The sequence below is a fragment of the Sciurus carolinensis genome, chromosome 7 (assembly GCF_902686445.1).
Source record: "Sciurus carolinensis chromosome 7, mSciCar1.2, whole genome shotgun sequence".
Lineage (NCBI taxonomy): Eukaryota > Metazoa > Chordata > Mammalia > Rodentia > Sciuridae > Sciurus > Sciurus carolinensis.
The window spans coordinates 37,396,546-37,410,697 of record NC_062219.1 but is presented as its reverse complement, the minus strand read 5'-3'; the positions used below and the strand labels follow the sequence as shown (position 1 = coordinate 37,410,697).

Here is a 14,152-nt window from a genome sequence, read left to right as displayed (position 1 = left end):
GTCTGATGCAATGTATTAAGATGTATTAAGAGGTGGGCACTTTAGGAAGTGGTCAGATCGTGAAAGCTCTTCCCTCATGAACAGGATTGCTAGTCTTCTATGCCATGTAAGGACCCAGCACTCGCCCCTTCCATCATGTAAGGGCACAACAAGGCAGCACCATCTTGGACATAAAGAGCAACTCTGACTAGATACCAAACCTGCTAGCACCTTGATCTTGAACTTCCCAGCCTCCAGAACTGCAAAAAGATTATTTCTGTTCTCTATAAATTTCCCAGTTTCGGGTAATTTGTTAATTAACACAAATGGACTAAGACAATGCTTCAAGTGAAATGCTCTCATTTATTCTGGAGTACATGTAAGTTATACAGCGTGAAACTTTTCTGTAATTCTTTTAAAGACTGAGAAGGTCAGGATTCAGTGATGCTAGTTAAAGATTGCTTAGCCAATTATTGGTTTTACCGTAAATATCATGTCCTACATACAAAATTGATACAAAAACAGCATAGCCATCAAAAGTAGAAAATATTTTTCCAAAGTGAGCCTTGTTCACAACTTCTTGAATTTGTTAAAACCATATAAATTAAGAGTAATGATTTTTGAATAACATCATTGAAAGGCAGAATCAAGAGAAATGCTCAAAGAGAGGAAAATAATCATGCATAACCATAACAAAATTTAAAAAAAAAACCTGTTCCCTCTTTCTTTCTCTTCTTCTTTTTTGAAAAAGAGCCTAAGCCAGGTGTCTGAAGAGCCACCTGTTTTTCAAAACATCATTGTGAGACATTATTTATTCTAATTATTGACTATTTAATTTTTTCTTTTGCAATTATAAATCACAAAGCCTGCCTTGAAGTTTATTCTAAGTAGCAAGCAAGTCACGAATACAAATGTGCTTTGCAAACTTTAAGTCAAAGATGGATATAGAACATTTATACGCAGAAACAGGCCACGAATATTCAAGTGAAGATTCAGATTTCATCCCTGTAAGCCTGGCAGTCACACAGAATTCTCAAGTCTCAGGTTTCTCACTCTCAACGAGATTGTTCTGAGTGACTTCTAAGGTCCCTCTAAACCTGGACTCTTCCCTAATTTCTAGTCTTCTCCATAGCTACATATGAGATTTTTTTTCCTCCAGCATGTATCAATCTGACCTGTAGGATTCATAAGGATAATTGGCATACGGATCTGATTTTAAGTCTTGTGATTTCCTTTCCACTGAGACAAAGATTGTTTCCTGCAATAAGAAAAATCTGTGGAGTAAAAGTGATAGAGTAGCAGTCATCTTTGGCTCTTGCCTGAAGGACCACTCCTCCAATTTTCTTTTTGATTTTTTTGGCAGTATAATGTTCCATTTTTAGAAGGAGCATACTTTCTAGGTGAGATGACTAAGACATAGTGGTAACTTCTAATAAAAGCACTTGCTACTTAAGAAAAACATGCAGATTTTGAAGCAAAATGGTGCTATGCTAGAAATTTGAATCTGCCGAAAAATAATTTACCTAATTTCATCATGTAAATGCAAGTTTCAGAGGTGAATGTTCTTTTCAAAGAAAACTTTAATCATACTTAATTAGCAGCTAAGAGGGCACAGTGAATGTCAGCGTACGAGGAACTGTCCAGGGGTTGTATGGGGCTGGCAGCAGGAAGTCAGGCAGATTGGCTTAAATTCTACTATCTAGCAATATTCTAGGAGAAGCTAGATTGAACTGTATACATTTGAGTTTAGACTTTATAAGACTCTTAGTTTTACTAGAGTTCATTATAGAAAAGGAGAAAAATACAAATATTCTCAGTATATATAAATGCTACAGTGGCTGTTTCCAAACTTGTTTCATAGCTTCCAGTGGCTGGAGGAAATTTGAACAGCAAGTGATTGTTTTAACAGCAAATGTGCTTAAAAATAATTTGAAGGATCTTTCTAGGGAGGTAGGTACTCTTTTTTAGGTCTGTGTATTTTCTCAGGGTGATATGGAGCCTGCTTAAATCATCTATGTAAAAGTAAATCATCTTTTAGAGAAATATTAGCAAAATGAAATATTATGTTCACTGCATATGAAAACAAATGAAGTTATGGATAAATTTTGAAACAGTAAATTCTACAAATCATCTTTGTGTGGTTATATTTGGCTTTGGGACCTAAAGCAATACGGAAAACTTAGATGAGCGGCTAGTGTATGTACATACCATAAACATACACAGAAATTCACACACACCACACAAACACAAGCTTAACTCACACACACATAAAACACACACACACACACACACACACAGACACACAAACTCAAGCACTCTTTTCTGCATTATTCTTATTCCTTTCTGAGATCAGCTAATAATATCAGTAATCCCCTGTGAAATAATATAAGATTTCCTCTCAAAAGTCTATTAGGAAAACATCTATAAATATGTTCCTAATCAAACATTTTTGTGAATGTTTACAAATCCTTTAAATCCAGCAATGATGATATAATGGATATGTTTTTGGGGAGAAAATGCCCATCCAAAGTAGAAAAATTATCAGTTAAAAATCACGATACATCAAAAAATATTTTTCAAGGATGATTTTCATTTACCCGACAGACTTTTCCATAAAAAACTATAAAATATTTTAAAAGAAAACACAAGAGTACTCAATGTTTTAGTTTCTTCAGTTTTACAGTTCTGGGGTTGGACTAGATACTAGTTCTTTTTTAAGCTCTAATATTCTATGATTTTAGTCAACCTAAAAGACATTAAAATGGTCCCACTGGTTCAGTCAAATAATAGAAAAAGAGGCTTAAAATTGTGAAGACTGGCAATATAACTTTTAATTTACAGATAGTGAAGGCAAGTTTCAGGGAAGAAAAGTGACCACCCATGACACCTCGCCATTGACTTATCATCAAAGTCATTGCTTCCAAATCTGCCTGGTTATCAAATATCTTGCATTGCTTTGTTTTGTTTTATTAAAGACTCTTGCTCTCCACTCCTAGAAATTTCTCTGTAATAATTAGGGGGGAGATCTGGGAATTCATTTTTAAAAGAGAGTTTCAATATTCTAATTTGCAGGTAAAGGTGGGACCACAGATCATACCAGACTGCCTGGGGTACAGGGATGAAGAGGAACAGATGTGTGCACAGTATTTGAGCACCACTGTCAACGGTAACATTTCCTTAATAGGTCCATCATTTCATGACCCAAGGTAGCAACTTCCTAGTGTTTTTCTCCCCTCTTATCAAAAAGCATATAATTAGAGTAATATCACTTGGTATATAGGCTACTTTTCTTTCATGTATTTCCTGTGGGGAAAGATATTTCCTGATGGAAACAAGAATTAGGAGAATGAATCTGTAGCCCTTACTTACCAAAGGATCCAGCTCACATTCTAGAAGTTTAATTCAGCTCTTGTCATAACACATGAATCTAGCCATCACCATGGTACAGTCTTGAGCCTTTTAAGGCAATTGTGATTTGCAAATTATTTATGTTACCTCAGGGCATGGTATAATAAAGTAAATTCCTCTAAGTGGTTAGAATATCAAAGGAAGAAGACTCTTTGAATACATTTGTCATTAAGTATTTCTTAGCCATTTTTGGCAAAGAACAGCTTAAATAAAATTAATCTCTAACTAATAACATTATTATTTTTAAATAAAGACAATGGAGAAAAAAGCTGATTCTAAAATCTTCCATGTAAAATGCCAAACACTTCAATATACCTATATTTCTGTCAGTTCTCAACACAGTTTTTATGTGTTCACTGTATGGACATTGTAGCCAAGATACACATTTCTGTTCCTTTTACTCCTATAAATGCCTAAGTTTAGTTTAAGGCTTTTTATTTTTTTGGTAGTACATTCTAAGAAATATATTACAATTCAGCTCTCAATGAAATTATTCCTGATCTTACTTTTTTAAAAAAGTGAATTAGTCTTTTATCTATTAATTTTAAGGGAAAAGATTAGGGGAAAAATAACTTACCTCTAAATGTATATGAATCCAGATAAAGTAGCTAAACTAAAAGCTTACTATAATGTCAAGAAAAGGTAAACTTCAACATGATTTAATTTCTTTGTGCATCCCATTTAAGGACTATTACTGAGGTTGACAAAATAAATTCATTATTTAGTCCTTTCATTCATGAGGCAGTCTTATGACACTGGCTCTGAGAATCAAGTATACAGTTAAAGCCATACAAGACTACCAAGCAATGTATAAAAGCATTATGAACATTTTATGCTTGCTTTAGAAGGCTCATCTGTTAAATGTGTGATGTCTTTACTTAAAATAAACAAGAAAGTCAATGCTATTAATTTGTCCTAATATGGGTTAAGAAGCCATTTATGAGCTGTATTTAGAAAACTACCAATGCTAGATATGTCTATAATTCTTATTTTTTAATGTAGTTGTGGGTCAAGGGAGTGGTTAATTAATGTATGAACCTCAAATGCCTTAGGTGATACCTATTAAAAGGTATACAAAATAGTACTGTATATTTTCAAAACTTTTAAATAAACACGAAGAATACATAGGTATACACGTTATAATTTCAAAGTCAACACGAGCACATATGTTTTTCTTACCTAAATACATACTAGAATGCTTCCTATTACAACACATGCACCTACAAACACATGGCCATGCACATAACCTTGCTTTCTGCACTTGCAAGAAAGTTAGAATATACAATATTGTACATTGTTTCAACTTAATCATATTGGAAAATTAATGAAGATGGCATTAAGAAATTCTGACCTAAGAAATCAAAATACGAGGAGATAATTATTCCCTAGATTAAAAACACTGAAGACTGATGGAAAGTTAAGATTGAAATTGCTCGTCCCAGTGATCTTGAACGATACCGAAGAGAACAGGATTGACTGTAAACACTCAGAATGTTCAGTTTGGCAATTGGGACTAGAAGTTTCGTAATCTAGCAATCCAGACTAGAGACTTAGACCATGGGTACTTCAGATCTCAGAGAACTGGTATCGCTCTGGGCAGTTCTTCTCAAGGCAGGTGGTGCTGATGGAGATCTGGATGCCCATCGGGATGGGAGACGGCGATTTGCTGGTCTGGCAGGTCGGGAAAATCCTTTTCCATGTGAGACTTTCACCGCCATGGATTCCTATGACACAAATGAAGGCATTCATCTCACTACAAAACCAACAACGGGCTTAATACATTATGGATTTCAACTATGGGAGTCATGTAATAGCAAATTTACAAGCAAAGGAAAGCACCAAAAACTGAAGAAGGCATTTGCCTAATATTTGTGCCCTTGAGTATTTTAATCAAAATTCCAATTTTAATATGAAATGTGGTACTTTATAATCTTGTCGTGTCTCCTCACACTGATTAATCATGATGGAGTTGATGTCATTTCAGAACTACAAATGCAAGATTCAAAAGTTCAGGTAAAATAACTTCCAATGTGACGGAACTGCAGATGTTTCTTAGTGGGATATTAGGATGTTTTAGTGTTTTTTGAACATAAAGATAATTTAAAAGAAACTGTCCATTTATGTCAGGTTACTGGACACTTTAAGAGGTCATAAGCAAGAGGTACACAAATTAAATGACTTACCTGACCACTTTTTTAAAAACTAATGACCATTGTGTTACTATCATACAAAGCTTCAAAAATTATCATTAAAATATTTTTCTTTTTCTTTTTTAGTGCTGGAGATCAAACACAGGGCCTCATGCATGCTTGTCAAGCACTCTACTACTGAGATACATGCCCAACCCTAAAATACTTTTAAATACAACTTTATTTTAATTGCTAATAAAGTGTTGCTACCTATATTGGGCACCTGATGAGTGAAAAACTTTTTCTCCTCTTTCTTTCATTCTTTTTATTTAATGGAAGAAAAGCATGCATTGATCCTAAATAAAAAGCTTCCATTATACATTTTATACCCTTTGGTTCTAACTGACCTTAAACAAAACTTGTGTTCTTTCATCTGAGATGAGCAGTCAATTCTACTAAATTTTAGTTTTGGTCTGACAATAATCTGTCTTTTTTTCTCCTTGGAGATTTACTTTTCAAATTTGTTCATGGGGAAAACAAAACAAAAAACCCACTCCTAAAGATCTATAGTAGAGTAGCCCTCTTGCAAACCCTCAATCAATACACACAAAAAGGAAATGCTATGTTTCTTGTTAGTCAGTGAGAATTTTTGCTGGTTAATGTGCATGTTTTCATTTCCCATCTCCAGCTATAAGATCTTCCTGGTATTTATGATCTTAACTAAAAAGTAGAAAAGTTCAAAAGCAAGGTAATTAATTCTACCCTTTGTAATTAGGCAAGATTTCTGATAAAATGGAAGAAAACTCATATTTTTACAGAGTTTGAAAGACATAAACATAAATTTTTACAACAGAAGTCAATCTACATAACTTAAAACCATGTTGTATACTTTTCACTTTAGGCAAAACTTTGGTCTTTGTAATGTTGGATAACAACCTGTCACCCTGTAACTTCTTGTAAGTTATATTGTTTAAAATTACATGCACAAGAAGGTACTATTGTTTAACTCTTCATTGTAAATTCCAATTTCTGTGACCTCTTTTTCTCCTTAATGAAGACTGTACTCTTGTGAATGGGCAACAACAACAGGAGGATAACAGTTTATTTAAATACCCATTCATTTTTTTTTGGCAATTTTCATGCTAAGAATAGATACACATAGGAATGACCTTATTTCCATATACTGACTTTTAGTTCTATAGATAAAGGAGTTTGGGAGACACTGGTTTAAGTGATGTGTCTTGCCCAGATTCACATTCATGTGATAAATCTTATGAGAACATGAATCAAATGCTGAGAATGATTAAATCACAGTTAATAACTGAAAAGTTAAATTATTTAAAAATATTTTCCACATACTTAAAAATAATCCTTAAAAGAAAATTCTGTAAATCAGAAATGTACATTCCGAATAATTTTAAATAAACAAACAGCACATATTTGATATTCCTGATGTTCTTAAGTCCACTCATTATATTGGTGTTATTTTTTTTAAAGTTATAATGTACTATTCCCTGGTCTTAAAAACTACGTGTTAAATTCATGCTGAGTTACATTTATTCACAAAGAGTCAAGAAGTCAAGAAGATGCCAAACATGTGTCTACATTCTATTTACATGAATGGGCAAATGAACCAAACTTAGAGCCACTGCTAAATATGGATGCTGTTCAACCAAAGTGTGTAATTTGCTTTCTTACCTCTGTTACCTTTTTCCAATCTACTCCTTGCTTCACTTGTTGTAGCCCACACAAAGCTGTCTTTTGCTGCAACTCTTGCTCCATTTGAAGCATTTCTAAATGCTGTTTTGATGTAGCACCACCACTGACATTGGAATTACATTTGGTCCAATTATCCAGGAAACACTTAGAATTTTGCTGTGAAGATCCTGTTGATGTCTTATAGGTTTTCAGCAGCTTTTCCACAACACCATAATTTGACCTGGGGTCAGCTGACCTCGGTCTGCCAGACAAGTTGCTGGGTCTCCAGTCATGCTCATGGAGCATATTCCGATAACTGCTAGGATTTATGTGTTCCTGCATTTGTCTGACCAGACCTGCTGTGGATTTTTTGGTGGGATTATCGGCCATATTTTCCATAGGCACAGGCATGTGGGCACTGGTTTTCAGAATACCAGTCACGCTGTCACTACTTGATATATCTGATAAGCTACCAACAGGAATAGTTAAGGTATCACAGGGCTTAAGATCCTCAGACAATTTTGAGTAGCTTTGATTTTGCTGTATTGTACGACAATTTCTGTCTGTTCTAAATACAGTTCTGTTAAATTCATCAGTCTTTGCTGCTAACTTTTCATTCCTTGCAGTCCTTTCAAAGCCACAACTGAAACTTCTAGGTGGACCACCACTCTGTGTCACGGAGCAACTACGGTCATTACCTACATAAAGATCAGAATGAGATTTAGCAGGATGATCTGGGATCCCTTTTTCAAATTTTGGCATATTGAGGGTAGAGCAGGTTTTCTGAAACCACAAAGAAGAGGGGCTCTTTTTTGCACCTATCTCAATGTCACTTGACCATATGCCAAGTCCATCTTCATTAACTGGAGGCTTGCTGTCTATTTTGACTCCTCGTGTCAAAGAGGAAAACATCATATCATCTTCCATAGTCTTACCTTCCTCTGGATATGACGTAGGCATCTCCTGCAGCCTCATAAGGGAATGAAGACTGCAGCTCCTTTCACCTTGACCCTTCTGGGCCACCCAGCTGTTGTGGTCTAAACTTTCCTTCAATCTTTCTTGGGCTAGTTCAGAATATGAGCTGGGAAAATTTCGAGAGGTGCTTCTTGGAGGAGGAATTGGTGGGGTCTGATTTCTTTGCAAATCAGTTGTATCGATTCCACATTTTTTCGCAGAATTACTTTGGAGCATATTGGTACAGCTCATATTCTGTCTATTTTTCTGTTTTTCTTTTTCTAAACTGATTGGAAGAATGCACTGGCCATTTTTGGTCAAGGGGTCGCCATGAGGCACACTGATTACATTTGGAATTTCCTGAAGGAAAGAGTCTGACTTCATTCTGAAAAATTACAAAACAAGGTATATTAGTGATGACTTTATTTAGAACAAGCTCTTAAAATAAAATATGGCTTATGCAATGGATTTCTGCATCAGGAAATGGAATCAAAATTTCTTTAAGCACAATTTTTCTTTAACTCCCCTAAGTTAAAACTTCAAGTTCACTTTATTGAATGATAAAGTCCACTTCTCAGTGTTACATTCAAGGCCCTTAATCATATTCATACATTTTAATGATTTATATCTATGCAACTTACAACTCTATGTACTCTGTCTCAAACTATCTTTTTGATCATGTCTCTCTCATTATCTATATTACCTGAAACTTCAGACTAGACTTAAACTATATTATGTTCTCTTGTTTCTGCTATTGACCTTCTCATTTCTATAGTTTTTCTCATGCTGTTTCCTTACTGTCTTTTTGCCTATGAAATTCCTATTTATTATGTAATGTGACATCAACCTCATCCCCTTGATTTTGAAATAACATTTAAGTAGTAAGATAGAAATCCAAATAAAAGGTTATGTGAATAATTCCAAATGGAAGGTCTCACTTGGGTTTGAAAGAAAAGTGAGATTTTTAAAAAAATTTCTTAGGTGAGCCTAGTAAAGGGCATATAGGCAAAAGGGAGGTATGATAAAAATAGTGTGGCTATTCAAAGAACAATAAGCACCACGGTATGCATGGATTTAAAGCAAAGTGGGGAGGATGATGAAAAATGAGAAAGAAACATTAGATCAGGACAGGTTGTAAAGTCTTTGAATTACATATTAAAGATACTGAACTTTTTTCTAAGGCTATCAGGTGATAATGGAGCCTCATATGAGATGTGGTTTATAAAAGAAAACTGGCATTTGAATCTTTTCTGAGATATTTAAGTAAAAAGTTAAATGTAGCAACAATATGGATTCAAAATAAAGCTTAATCATATCCATACATTTTAATCATTTATATCAATGCAACTTATAAAAGATTACAAAGTAGCAGACTATAAAGTACAGACAAATACCCACTGAGAATGGTAGGAGAAGCTAAATGGGCCAACAGGGAAATTATGTATGAAATATACTTGGCTAAGAAAATCTATTTCGAATCAGCACAAAAATTCTCTTTGAACTTCTCAAAGGCTAAAGAAAAGTAAGGAAACATACTGTTGTAGCTTTATAAGAGAAGCATATTATTCTTCAAATAATCCATCTTTGTTTACTATACAGAGAATTCCAAATTAATTTTACAATTTGGTTAAAACATACTCTTGAAATTATATACTGTTTCTGAAATGAAATAGCATTTTTGTTGCATGTGTATAGAAATATTTACAATGTGTTATTCTGAAAACTATGTGTTCCTCTATTATATTAATATTACTTGTAGAGAAATAAGTGACTCTCAGGCATAAACTATTTCAGTAGAACATCATATAGAATGACCACATCACATTATTAACTCTGACACAGTTTGAAGATGTATAAAACTGAGATGTATATAACTGGATTATCCTCGTTGTATACTCTTCCATGGACCAAATACTCAAAACGGGGGAAAAAAACTATGTTAGATGTGGTATATATATATATATATATACATATATGTATTGGAGTATTATTCAGCTATTAAGAATGAAATTCTGTCATTTGCAGCAAAATGTTGCATGGATATCACGTTAAGCAAAATACGTGAGACACAGAAAGACAAATATCACATCTTCTCTCTCATATGTGGAACAAACAAACAAGATGACCTGAAAGTAGAAGAATACTAGGGTCTAGGAAGAGGATGGGAGGAGTAGGTTGAGGGAGGGGAGAAGGGTGAGGATAGAATACGGTTTGATGAACATGATCAATGTACAATGTATGCTTGTATGGAAATATGGCGGTGAATCCCATCAGTCTTACAATTAATAGGTGTTGATTATTATAATAAGAATTTTCTTCAAGCAACACTGTGTAAATAAAACATACTTTAATTAAAAAAAAGAGAACTAAGTTAAAGGATACTTGTTAATTTATTATGGAAGGTGTATCCTAACTAAACACCAAGAGAATAAAGTATTCCTAACAATCAAATTACAAAGAGAATTAGAAGATTCGTTTTTAAAGAATGAGTGAACAGAGAAATATAAAACTGAAGTGTCTATTTTCCATTCAACAATAAAATTTTAATAGTGCATAACTTCTCACTAACAAATTGTAAGGAGGAGGCAGTTTGAGTTCATTAACTAAAAACAATGCTGTGTGTGATCATGCAATGTAAACAGGTGTACAAGCCTACCTTCTGTGGCTAGACCTCTTTCGAATTTCCTCTTGAAAGCTGCATAATTCTTCACTAACTTTGGCAAGTTCTTCAAGAGCCTTTGCACACACAAGCAACAGCAGGTTAGCACTTTGAAATGTAAATATTTCTTTAGAAACAGTTCACAGCCAACCACATCTTACTTACGGTGCTGAGGGCTCCAGAACAGCTCTTCCTCTCTTCCTCAGAAGTCCTGGGGCCTGGCCAGGCCTGGAATTCCTTTTGGTTGTCTGTGGCGGCAGGATCCATAAACCCTACTTTTGCTCTTTTGGTTGCTTTTTGTTCCTTACCCAACTGATTTCCTTCACAGGGTAAGCACTGCTCTGATTTATTTTCTTTCTCTGGACCATCCCTGTGATTTATCCCTGTAAGTTCACATTTTCCTGAATTGGGGTTGTTTGAAGAAGATTCCAACATTTCTTGAATGGCTTTCTCATGATCAAGATCAAGGACCTTAGAACGTTCATTCAGGTTGATTTTTCTCCGAAGCTTTACTTCCTGGCAAAGCTGTAAGAAATCAAAATGGAAACTTTTTTCTCCTTAGCTCATTTGTCAATATTCTTGACACTAAGCAGATCATTTTGAACTCTCTTTGCCAGGTTACTAATATACTACTCTGGGTGTTGATACTTATTTCTCCAAATGGTGCCTCTAAAATACGGATTGGCTACAACTTTGATGAAAACGTGATAATGACCCATGTTATACTATAAAGTTCTAAGGCTTTGATCATTTATTTGTGTAAATATAGATCCCAAATTACTTCTTGAGATCTTTGTTAAGTCTGCAGACACTCAGCTCACTCATAAATAGAGAAAAGTTGTAGCTTTCTCTTTAGGCTTGAATCTCGGGAAAGTTATTCAAATATCAAAAGAGACTGTCAGAAAAATATTAAAGCAAATGACTCCATTTCACAGCTATTATCAATATCTGCATGACATGTATTATTCAAGAACTTCAACTACAGATATATTGCTGCTCAGTATTTTCCCAGCACTCAGTTGAGAAAAGCACTACAAACAGTTGATCCCTGAAAGATAAATGGTACGTTTACTTCCCTAATGATTATAAATTTATAAGCATTCATTGTATAAAGCAGCATAGCATCAAATAGCTTTGTGATTCAATTGTTTTGGTACCTATAAAAATTACCTATACTGAGCTGCTGATGGCTTTATGATTGAGTTCACCATGAGGACTGTTATGGTTTAGATATGATGTGTCACCCAAAAGCTCTTGTGTTAATACAGGAATGTTCAGAGGTAAAGTGATTGATTGTAAGAGTTGTAACCTCATCAGTCAATTCTAGTTTGAATGGACTGACTTGTAACTGTAGGAAGGTGGGGTGTGGCTAGGTTAGGTGTGTCACTAGGAGCATGCCTTGAAAGGGTTCATTTTCCCTGACCCCCCAGACCCTGCTTTCTGACCCCAGCTTTCCTCTGGTGGGCCCTTCCATCAAGATGTGCTATCTCACCCTGGACTCAGACCAATGGAGTCAGCCACATATGAACTAAGACCTCCGAACCTGTGAGCCCCAAATAAATTTCTCAAAGTTGTTCTGGTCATGTATTTTAGTCACAATGAGAAACGTTTACTAAAAAAAGGAATAAGAAGAAACTGAAAAGTGCCATGTTAAATCTAAGGATGCTGTTGGCGATGTTACCTTCCTTTTGAGATGTCATAAGTGAAAACAATATTCCTATAGTTTCAAAACCAGGGGAAAAAGTACTATTCCTAGGAAATAGGTTAGTTTTTTTGTCTACTAAATATTGAGAAACATGCAACAGGTAGTATTTGTATTGGTTACTAGAAAGACAGATTTACTTCTGCATTTCACATATGATTCTTCCTTCTGTCTTCATCTTATTTATTTTTGTTTTTGCATACTTGAACATCTATGTAATTTTATGACATCATATATTCTCTTGGGTACTTAGCTGAGAAAAGAATACACAAATAATATGCTATAATTAATGGAAAACCATTTGCTTTGCATAAACAACTCTATTTTATCTGGCACTCAGTGCTTGTCAATAGTGTTCTGATCTTTCTACCAAAGAAAACAAACCATAAAGATTGTAATGTGAAAAAAAAAGGGTTTTTTTTTAAAAAAAATAGTATCTAAATAATTCAGAGTTTCTATCTGAATTAATTCAAGTTTCAAATAATTCAAGCATGCATGTCTCTTGGCTTTCCAACAGCAAATGCAATGATTATGGATCGTAGCTGAACAGAGATTCATGAGCATCTTAATGCCCAATGCTCGATGCTCTCATTGGGTGATGAATCACTTGAAATCTCTGAAGTTATACGTACATGCCTGGGAGTTTACAATTCTCTAGCATGATTCAATAATTTGCATCTGAGTTTGTACACAGAACTTGGTGAAATGTTAAACAAATTCTGTCTATAATGCTTGGAACATGCTGCAATATTTCCAAGTCCTGATTTCTAAATTTCAGTTTGAAAAAACTGTCTTGATTCTTTGTGATAGGTGAAAATACTTTCCTATTTTTCTTTTTTTTGTATCAGGGATTGAACCCAGGGGGGCTTAGCCACTGAGCCACATCCCAGTTTTTTTTTTTTTTTTAATTTTTCTTTTCTTTTTTTTGTGGTGCTGGGGGTTGAACACAGGGCCTTGTGCATGCAAGGCAGGCGCTCTACCAACTGAGCTATATCCCCAGCTCTAATTTTTCATTTTGATATGGGGGTCTCACTAAGTTGCTCAGGACCTTGTTAATTTCCTGAAGCTAACTTTGAAGTTGGAATCCTCCTGCCTCTGCCTCCAGCCACTAGGATTATAGGCATGTGCTATCATATCAAGCTGTTCCTGTTCTTCTTACTCTTTTTACCCCAGTTTTGTAGCCTATAAGGTGGTGTGTGTGTGTGTGTGTGTGTGTGTGTGTATAAAGTAAGGGAGAGCAAGCATTAGTTTCAGGTATCTAAAAGTATCCCTAGGTATTGTTGAGAAGCACATTATCTAAACATATTCCCAACTGCGTAGCTATATATCACAGATAGTCAGATATCCAATAGCATGCGGCTACTCTAAGATGAGGGAAAAATGTAATAGCCCTTCTGTCTTCCTAATGCAGAAAAGAAGAGTATCTCTGGTAGTTATAATTCTGCTTCTAGCATGTTTACTGCCTGTTGGTTGATAGAGCTAATGTTTACCATATGTGGAATCTGTACTCTTGTCAGAATAATTATTGAACAATAACAAATTTGACCAGACAGCAGACTGCTTTAACAACATGGCTTAAAAAATTGATTGTATCCCTTAATCATTTTGCTTGGATGCTAGAAC

At 34.8% G+C, this 14,152-nt stretch overlaps 1 protein-coding gene across 3 annotated transcripts in view; it reads right to left on the bottom strand.

Annotated features, from left to right (window-relative positions):
* Positions 1–682: 682 nt before the first annotated feature.
* Positions 683–14,152, bottom strand: part of Kiaa0408 (KIAA0408 ortholog) — a 31,659-nt gene continuing 18,189 nt past the window's right edge. For 2 of the 3 annotated variants that reach the window (XM_047558668.1, XM_047558669.1), the window contains exons 3-6: positions 10,993–11,352; positions 10,825–10,904; positions 7,215–8,553; positions 683–5,111 (exon numbers count right to left, since the gene is read on the bottom strand). In XM_047558668.1, the coding sequence (XP_047414624.1) occupies positions 4,938–5,111; positions 7,215–8,553; positions 10,825–10,904; positions 10,993–11,352 (1,953 nt within the window). In that variant the 3' untranslated portion in view covers positions 683–4,937. The remainder of the gene's footprint in view (positions 5,112–7,214; positions 8,554–10,824; positions 10,905–10,992; positions 11,353–14,152) is intronic. The other variant, XM_047558670.1, reaches the window with a different exon arrangement.